The sequence below is a fragment of the Cordyceps fumosorosea genome, assembly GCF_001636725.1.
Source record: "Cordyceps fumosorosea ARSEF 2679 chromosome Unknown scaffold_23, whole genome shotgun sequence".
Classification (NCBI taxonomy): domain Eukaryota; kingdom Fungi; phylum Ascomycota; class Sordariomycetes; order Hypocreales; family Cordycipitaceae; genus Cordyceps; species Cordyceps fumosorosea.
Window position 1 is genome coordinate 444239 of NW_017387323.1, and position 9503 is coordinate 453741.

At 54.1% G+C, this 9503-nt stretch overlaps 3 protein-coding genes across 3 annotated transcripts; 1 reads left to right on the forward strand and 2 right to left on the reverse strand.

Annotated features, from left to right (window-relative positions):
• Window positions 1–218: 218 nt before the first annotated feature.
• ISF_07721 (DNA-directed RNA polymerase, bacteriophage type) lies at window positions 219–4388 on the reverse strand (the record flags this gene model as incomplete). The annotated part of the gene is made up of 1 exon (XM_018851324.1): window positions 219–4388. The coding sequence occupies one exon, from the start codon at window positions 4386–4388 to the stop codon at window positions 219–221; it is 4170 nt and encodes a 1389-aa protein (XP_018701634.1).
• Window positions 4389–4823: 435 nt separating this feature from the next.
• On the forward strand, window positions 4824–6680 carry ISF_07722 (hypothetical protein; the record flags this gene model as incomplete). Its single annotated transcript, XM_018851325.1, has 1 exon — window positions 4824–6680. The coding sequence occupies one exon, from the start codon at window positions 4824–4826 to the stop codon at window positions 6678–6680; it is 1857 nt and encodes a 618-aa protein (XP_018701635.1).
• Window positions 6681–6895: 215 nt separating this feature from the next.
• ISF_07723 (exopolyphosphatase) lies at window positions 6896–8172 on the reverse strand (the record flags this gene model as incomplete). Its single annotated transcript, XM_018851326.1, has 2 exons — window positions 6896–7992; window positions 8055–8172. 2 exons carry the CDS (start codon window positions 8170–8172, stop codon window positions 6896–6898), a joined length of 1215 nt encoding a protein of 404 aa, XP_018701636.1.
• Window positions 8173–9503: the final 1331 nt, after the last annotated feature.

The following is a 9503-nucleotide window of genomic DNA, read 5'->3' on the forward strand; positions in this document are numbered from 1 at the left end:
CAGTAATAATGGTAAATGGAAACTCCAAGTAAATGCAGGTCGCGCTGAAACTTTTTATGCCGCGATATTCTCCTCCGTTGTTTTGTATGTGCCCAAAAAGGATGCGCCAAACGAAAATCAAAACGCTGATGTAAAAACTCCGACATGTTCTTCTAGTCCTCCTCATTGTCTTACAGGAGTCGTCTTTGGAAAATTGTATATAGTTGATCGAAATGGGTTCAAGAAAAGAAGTACTGACTTCCCCGTAAGCGACCGACATCAAAGTCGCCCTTCTTGGGAATGCTGGGAATTGTCAGCGGAAGCCAAACGGGGACTGGCTGTCGCTTCTTGGTAGATGTCTTGGCCTTTGCAGGCCGGTCTCGCAAGGCCGCATTTTTGAATGCGGAGCCTTCTATCTCACTGAGAAGGGCAGTAGATCTCTCTGACTCGGAGTCAAGGGAATCTGCACTCTCCTCCGCAAGTGCTCTTTTGTTTTCGTCGGCGTCAGCGGCGGCATCGTCGGCGGAAATTTCACCGAGACCAATGTCGGAAATATCTTCAGCAATGCTTATGTCGGTTTCCGCGCCAGCCATTTCTTCGTACACTGCAGCAGGCGTGATGATTTGTTTGGCCGCTTCCAGATCCCACGGGTTACCAGACAGACGCAGGGAATTGCGCTTGTGCTCCAAGAGAAGCTCTTCTCGTGGAGTAAGATTGCTTTTCTTTCTGAGGGCCTTGATTTTCTTGGCAACAGGGGACGAAGCATCAATATTGGACAGGAACAGGGACCCCTTGTGTCGTGTTTCAAACTCTGCGGCTAAACGGCCAATGACATCTTCCTCGTGGATCTTGATGAATGAATCACGGATAACCTCGTTCATGACATTGACGTCGGCCGCATGAGTCCAGAAGGAATCATGGACAGCTGCAAAATCCAGACCACGGTCGTGGCACTCGAGCGCCGAGAGCAGCATGTGGCTGGCGTCTAGGGAGTGAATGAAGTTTGGCGGGAAGCCCTGGAGCTGCTTTCTCCTGTTGACGGGGTCCGTAGAGTCGCTGGAATGATATGCGAGAGACTGCAGGCAAGTTCGAATTTCCTTGGCAGTCGTCTTGCGGTACGGTTGTGCAACGGGCATGCGCAGTGGGGTCGTCCATACCAGGGTAGAGCGAAATTGTTTGGTAAGCTCATCGAAGCCTGGTTTTCCTGCTTTTGAGGCCTTCGCTGCCTTCCCTTTCTTGGTGTCAGCAGACGCGGTTGAGTATTCGTCAGCGATGTGTTGCAGCTGAGCGGGCGTCAGAGCTCTGCAAACTCGCCCGCCAATTTCACCAAGCCAGTACTGAATGTCGTGAGCACCACGGAACATGGTTGCCAGTGCAGTGAATACATGTCGAGCGATATACGTCGAAAGCATCAGGTTGGGAATACCGCATTGCTTGCCCAGGTCAGGGTAAAGCGCATCGACTTGCCTGCAGACTTGCTTCTTGGCACCAGCAAACGTGACTCCATAGACGTTCGTCATGACCGTCTGCTTCACGACCTTTCGGGTGATCTTGCCGTTGAGCACAACGCCGAATTTGTTGTTCGCCGCGGCATCTTTAGCGATAGCCTGCTTGACAAGGTCCGCGACGGCTGAATAGACATCAGCAGGGCGGTCACCAGGCTCAAGGTTGACTTGCTTAGCGCCCCACGTATCACCGCCCAATGCTGCATAGTGCTGTAGGCCATTGCAAGTTCCGTCTTGTTGAATTGGAAGGTGAGAAATGTAAGTAGTCGGGTCCTTCAGCTCGAGTGCCGTCTTGAGCTCAAAGCAAGCGGCGAGGCATTGCCAAGGATCCTCAGCCTTAAGCCACCACCGGCTTCCGTTGAGTGGGTTTGTTGCAGACTCAATGATGTTACTGGCACTCTCGTTTGCGAATGCTTCCCGCTCTTCGAAGCTGGCTTTGTCGAGTCCATAAACGTTGGCCAGATGAATCTTCAACCACCGTAGACCAGCCTCGCCAAGAGGCTTACCCTTTGCAAACGAGAGCACAGCTCGTGCGTGGTCGGCACCCATATGGTTCAGGTAGGTAGGCATGGGGTACGCACGGCCACGGTAATCGACGTTGTGAGGGAAGTAGATGGTCTGATTGCGGAATGCTCGGGCAATTTCCAGCTGCAGGTTCATGTAGCAGCGCTGAGAGTGCAGCCCAGACCGCTCATTTTCGATGATCTTGATGTCACGAATCCATTTCTTGTGCAGCGCGGGATTAACTGTCGAGTCAGGCTCGGCGGGAATATCGAACTTCGGTTCCAAAGCTGGCATGTTTGCAGTTTCCTCGCCCGAATTCCATGCCTCCATCATGACGTTCAACACGTCGCGGTTGATCTGCCATGCTGTCTGACCAAGAACATCAAGGCCTTTGAAAACTTGTTTCATATCACCACACTCCACAGCAGCCTTAGCATAGAGCCGCTGTTCAACGTTGCCTGGCTGGACTCGGATGACACTGGTTTTGCTTTCCAGGAAGCCACCCTCATTCATGCTCTTCCATGGCTTCGGCTCAACGATCATCGGCAGGTGTTTGGCAAGATAATCGCCAAGTGGCTCGCGCTTAAGCTGCTCAATTAGGGTATTGTGCAATATCAGCATGCCAACCTTTTTGCCTTTGCGGGGCTGCTGAGCGTGTGTGAAAGCGGGCTGATATTGGCTGACAAGCTCTCCGGAAGTAGGATGTTGAGTGACGACCTTGACCTTTGCCGAGTCAATAAGAGCTTTGATGAGAAAGGCTCCTACCTGAGCCTTAATTTGCGTTGACCATGGCTGGCTCGCCGACTCCTCGATACGCTTGGCAGCTTCTGGGCTTTCTGTGATCTGAGATACAGAATTGAGCTCGCTAGGCTTTGCTTTGGAGGCGTCATATGTGACCTTGCGACGCCGGGTTGTCTTCTTCTCTTTTTTCTGAAGCTCGATATCTTCGTGCGCTTGCTTAGCAACGGTATTAATGACCCTCTGGATCGCGATGCCCTTATCGACCCCAAGAAGGGCACCTGCGTTAAGCGTGCTGAGGATGGTCACTGCGGCTAACCTTGCAGGGTCAGCTTGTCGAATGAAGGGGCCAAAAATGCATCGTTCAATATCCCGCTCTGACTTGACTTCCTTGTTCTCTGATATCTCAACCTGAGCAATCTCATCTTTAATGCGCAGCTCCATATCGCTAAGCCATGATGATGTGTAGCTGGACAAGGAGCCTTCTTTGTTCGATCCGGTCAAGCCGGTGGTAATTCCCACTTTCTGCAGCTGCTTGTTCTGGCTTCGCCATTTGTGGACAGCGGCGCTTATGGAATCGCGTTCGAGTTGCAGCTGTAGGCTGTGTAGGTCGTCCTTGGAGAGGTTCGACACGTCAAAGTCGTCAAGGTTTGAAACCAATTTTAGTCCTTCTTTCAGAGCAGTCAACGATTCACCTCGCTGTGGTGTTGGCACAAGTTCGGCTACAGCGTCGGCATTTGATGAAGAGGAGATTTCAATCGCTTCCGCTGGGGAAAACGATGCGTCGTCATTGCTGGGGCCGTCATCCTCCCCGAAATCAGGTTCCGCAGAATAGTTGTATGTTGGGCATTGTGCAGTGATGACAGCAAGATCTTGATCACTCAAAATCTCGGCCATGCTGAGAACACGCAGGCCTGATTCGCCCGGTGCCATTCCCATGTAGCGCGTGATGAGGCGAGTAAGTCGCGCGCCACGTTCGGAGAGGATGGACGCCTTGAGCATGCAAGCAACGGTCTCGGCGGTCTGCGGCAGGCCCTTGTTGCGAATATTCATTTCGTAAAACTTGTGAAGCTGCTCGGCTCGTCGGCGGTCCGGACTCGATCTGAGCTGAACCAGCGAGGCCCTCAGATATTGATTGTGCAGAAGAATGCGCTCCTCAGGGGAGAGAGTCTGGTAAACATTCATGCGCTTCAATACCAGGGCGGCGCGGTCAAGTTTCCCAACTCTGATGCAGGCATCAAAGACAAGAAGCATGTCGTCTGCTTCTCCAGGAATGCCATGCGGACTAACTTTTGTCTGGACAGGGGCTGTGGTGGGCGGCTCGGGTATCGTGAGGGGAGAGGTTGGATCGAACGGCGTTAGGTTGTACGGTCGAATAGATGGTTGATATGGTGTCATTTGCGGTGCCGGAAAGTTGCCATATATGGAGTTGTCGATTTTGAAGTCGTCGACGGCTGTTGCAAGAGCGCGGTGCTGTGACCGCCGTGCGCCATGCTCAAATCTCTCGATGCGCCAGTGTCCTGGTGATCTTGTGACGATTTGACGTTCAGAAACACACAGAGCGGTCAATCTTGGAGGAGTTAAACGTGACTGTGCGCGCCCGCGGCTCAATGACAATGCTCGAGTGGCATTGACACCACGGCGAGCCTGCCCGGAGAGCATTGTGACGAAATTGTGCACGAGGCGAGGCCTAATGCGCTTGGTGCGAGTATCGCAGGGAGTATGTCGAGAGAAAATTAAATCATTTATATGGGATAAACAAAAACATAGAATGAAGAAAGGCTGGAATACAAATAGAATACAAGTTGCCTCCCCAGCACAGCTTGCAAAGAAGTTTTCCACGAGAATCGATACTGCCTAGCTCCAGAGAATTTGTCGCCATCTTGGACCCATCGTCCCCTGAAGTGAGTCACGTGCAGCCTTTTTTTTTCTCCCGCTCCACTCGGCCCAGGCCGCCGTCGCAAATCCGAAAAACTAACTAGTGGATAATTTATTAGTTGCAGCCTGAGCTCTGGGTGCTGTGAATTTTTAATGCAATACTACGGCACTGTTCAATCTCCTCACAGTATCCGTCAATTCTTCACGTGAACAGGCACAATGATTGCACGGCCTGCGATGGCGAGCTTCGGCTGTCGCAGTTGCCAAAGGAGCCTAATTAGGGCCGTTTTAGCTGCCGGCCGCCCAAGAATCGCAGCTCCGGCCCAGCGCCTGCAGTCTCCTTCACGTCACATCCAGCAGCAGAATCTGTCGACAACAGCGCGACGCCTTCGAGTCGATGACAACACATGCAAAACCGTGGTCGATACCTCCAGCGAGACGAAACAGCCCGAGGAAGAGGACACGCCATGGTTCCTGGAAGAAGAGGCTCCTCAGCATCCGCCCAGCCATCACCAGCAGACACTACCTGTCGCTCCAGCAGGCGCGCCGGAAATCGTGGAGCCCATGATGAAATACATATTCGAGGATATGGGCCTGGATGACCTTGCGCTCTTTGACTTGCGAGAACTTGACCCGCACGCCGCCCTTGGGCCTAACCTCATCATGCTGTTCGGCACCGCGCGCAGCGAGAAGCACCTCCACGTCTCCGCCGGTCGCTTCGTGCGCTGGATACGCAAGAATCACAAGTTCGAGGCCAAGGCGGACGGCCTCATCGGCGCCGGCGAGCTTCGCACCAAGCTGCGCCGCTTGCGCAAAAAGGCCAAGCTCATGGGCACCAACGCCAATATCATCCCCCGGGGCGACAACGGCATCTCCACCGGCTGGATCTGCGTCAGCTTCAACACGGACGACGGCACCTCGACAGCGGACGCCAACTTTGATGCCACAGGTCGCCTTGCCGGCTTCGACGCCGGCGAGACCGGCACGACGATTGTCGTGCAGTGCATGACGGAGGCCAGGCGCCAGGAGCTCGACCTAGAGACGCTATGGGAGGGCATGCTCAAGAGGAGCTTCAGAGACAGCAGGCAGGTGCACGGCCAGGAGCCGCTCTCGGCCGACGAGCTGAAGGCCCGCGTTGCTTCCCGGCTCCAGCTTCCAGAGGGCTACAACAAGGCTGCCAAGCAGTGGCAGGCCATGGAGGACGCCTCACAAATACGATATTTTTCAACAAGTGCGCGGCGACTGACGACGGAAAGCACTACCGATGAGGCCGCAACGACGCACTTGAACCTCGACTCCGTCGCCATGCACGTCCAAGATTTTCAAGCATCCGGCGCGCCCATGGAAGCCGAGGACCTCGTCCGCCTCATCCGCCACGTCTTCAAAGCCGGCCCGCGCGGGGACGACACTGCCGCCGAGCGAATCCGACTTGTAGACCAGCTGCTGCTCGCCGGCGAGGAACGCGGCATTGCCCTACTATCCGGCGACATCCTCATCACTCTCGTCGAAGCCATGGTCTCGTCCCCGGCCTACGGACCCGCGTTGCAGCGCGCCCAGGCCAACGTCGAGTTCCTCCTCACTGAGCGGCGCATCCCGCCCAACCCCGACCAGACACGCCGACTCATGGCCGCGTACGCGCGCCGCGGCGATTGGGAGCGCTTCTGGGATGCCTTCCGCACGCCCACACGCTTCCGACTCGCTCGCGGGCCCGAGCTGTACGAGCTCGCCTACGCGACCGCCGCGGCCACACACGACGTGGCCCTCTGCACCGACGCGCTGCGACGAACGTACCCGGAGATGGGGCGCGAGGACCCACCGGTGCTGCCGACCGGCACCGTGTACGACGCCCTGCGCGCTTGCGTGCTCGTGGCCGACCCCGCGGCCGAGGAGCTCCTCCACCGCCCGCCGGCCGAGGCGAGCATGACCACGCTCGAGAAGCGGAGCCTCAAGCACCGGGAATTCGTCGTCTTGCTGCGCGACGTCGAGCGCATCCGCAAGGAGCTTCTCACCGAGGAGGCGCGGCTGGAGAGGCAGGAGGCGATGGACACGGAGATCCGAAACAGGTTTGAGGCGTAGTCGCGCCGTATCGCAGCTTTGCGTGGCAAAAAAGCAAAGGACTGAACTGCGAGGTTCGTGGATTACAGATGCCATCACATGTACAATTATTCTGTAACAACAAGTGTAAAACGAAAGGCATATCAAGAGCATATGATAGATGTATAGTCACTTCTGCAGCAACTTTACACATGGCCAAGATGGGGCCTCTAATCTATATCATCACACTCCTTGCGCTACAAGTTGGCACCGGCCCATGTCATAGCATCGCGCAGTAACGGCGCGACTTGCTTTCTGCTGGCATCGAGCGCGAGCTGGCTCCACGCGTACCTGATGCCCTTCTCATCCAAGACGCCGCCGTTCAACGGCGCCAGCTTCAGCTTCTCCGAGCTTTCCTCGGTGAACCGCTCGACCGCCTTCCTACCGCCGTCGGTGAGGCCCCATACGAGCAGGTGTCGCTGGAACTTGCCGCCAGGGTTGGACGTGGTCATGATAGACGCGACGTCGAGCGCCTGCTCCCCGGCCCACGAGCGCAGCTCCCGCAGCAACACGTCCTGGCCGCTACCGTTGCCGGTGGCGGTGGCCTTTTCCAGGAGGAAGTCGAGGTCCTGCACGGCGCAGCTGATACCGAGTTTGACGCCAGCATCCACCCACTCCTTGTAGTCCTTGCGGAGGATGTCGCGCAGGCCGAGTTGGGAAAGGTCTTCCTTGGCGGCCGTCACCGCGTCGTAGTACGCGCGCTGGTCAAAGTCGGGGTCCTGCATGAGTTCGGTCTCGAGGAGCTGGGCCGCGCGCCGGTCTTTCGGGCGGACCTTGTGGTCGGAGGTCAGGTTGATGGTGTCGACGAGGATCGGGGCGAGGGCGACCTGCGCAAGCTGATTCAGGTCCTTGCTGATGCTGGTTGCAGCGCCGGTCAGCTGCGTGCCGTGGGCGAGGCTGCGCCAGGCATCTGCGTGAGCGTCCACTACGAGGCTCATGCAGCTACCGCACGTCTCGATGACGCGGGGAGTAGCTTGTACGCCGACAATGCCCTCGTCGACGTGGTGGTCGATGCAGCCGACGATGCGTCTCTCGAACTTCTTCAGGCTCCCGGTGAGGACATTGTGGTCAACAAGAACCCATTCCGTGTCGTTGGGCTCCAGTTGCTGCGGAAGCTCGGACAGCGTAATGAGGTCAGAGATCTCCAGATCGGCCTTGGCAAGCACCGGGCCAAGCTCAATCCTCAACGATAGGTCCTCGCGAGGCAGGTTTGACAACGGGATGTGTAGCCGCTGGGGCGAGATATGCGATCTTATGTACGCCAATACAACGGCTGAGCACAACGAGTCAAGATCTGTCGAGCCTGGTGAGCGAGGAGTTCATGTATGAGGCAGCCGAACGTTGACATATCCCTACCTGCAGATTCGTTACCCACGACGAAGGTGAGAGGGAGCGGACGTTGAGAAGGAGGCGCGGCTAACGCCTCCTTGGCCGCGGCCAGAAATGTCTTGAGGGAGACAGTGCTAGTCGTCATATTTGCTCGCATGTGCACTCCAGAGTGTAGCTGTACGCGAGAACGAGAACGAAAACCAGCAGGGTTTCCCGGTAGGTAGTGTCTTAAGTATGTATACGCCTGCTTTGCTCGCATCTGTAGTAGTTGAAGGCAAAAGCCACGGCAACCAAACTTAGCGAGGAGTCGGCAACTCAATTGCTCACAAGACACACAGCGGCTACCTAGCTTCCTGAATCTATAACATGCCTTTCGCACGAAAGCTATAAAGGCAGAGACTGCGGAAGTGCGGATATGAGGTCTTTCGCAGTCAAAGGAGGATATGGTGACGTAGTCGTGGATTTAGCACCTGAAAGCAGGCGCTCCATTATTATGTAGTTAGAAAATATTTGTCTTGGCGGCGCGGGCACGCTTGTGGGGTGGCTTTCATGGGGCAAGCCGTCGTGTTCCATCGGTTGAAGGATGCAGATCAGGATTTCGGCTCTTAACTGAAAGATTGAGTCCTGAAGAAAGGAGGCTGCCAGCAAAGAATCTGACGCAGGTAGTGAGATGACATGCTTATAGGTGATGTTTGCTCTCGGATAGCTGCGCGACTGCAGCACCGGAACATCGGGTGCACATGACGCTGGTTCTAGGCGGGTATGAATGTGTTACATTGGATGATCATGGGTCGCAGGGGCATGTTTTTAGTATGAACTTTCGGGAAAACAAACCGATCGAAGATTTGATAAAGGAGAAGCGATGGACTGGGCTCGAGGTTGTTACAATGTTGGTGTAGTTGGAAGAGGGTAGGACCTTGAACATCTTGAGACAAACGGACATGGGTGAACTACTGTAGGAGCAGAAATAAAGAGTCGTGAAACAGTTAACGACGAGGTGAGGAATGGATAGGAATAATTCGTAGGTAGATGGCAATTTAAAAAAAAATAAAAAATAAATGAAGAATCTAGGCACTTCTATTATGAAACAAAAGCCAAGCAAAGGCGGCTTACTAAATTAATGGCTGCATTCCGTGTGTCACTGTCCGCGCATCCGTTTTCTGATTCGCCCTCCCGCCCCGTCACGTGCGCTAGCCGGCCTATACTGTGGCCCCCCTAGCTGACCTCTTCTAGGTACCTAACCTATCTAGCTTAAAGTACTTTTACTATTATAGCTTAGTTTATTATTTATTATTATAACCTTTAGTCTATACTTTTTTTATTTACTTTATTCTACTTTTTTTTACTTTTTTTCTATATAGTTAATAGTAAAAATACTATATTATATTTATTTATAGTTTAATATATTATATTAAAATATAATAAAGATTATTATTTAGATTTTATAATATTAAAGTTATTTATATTTATATTTAT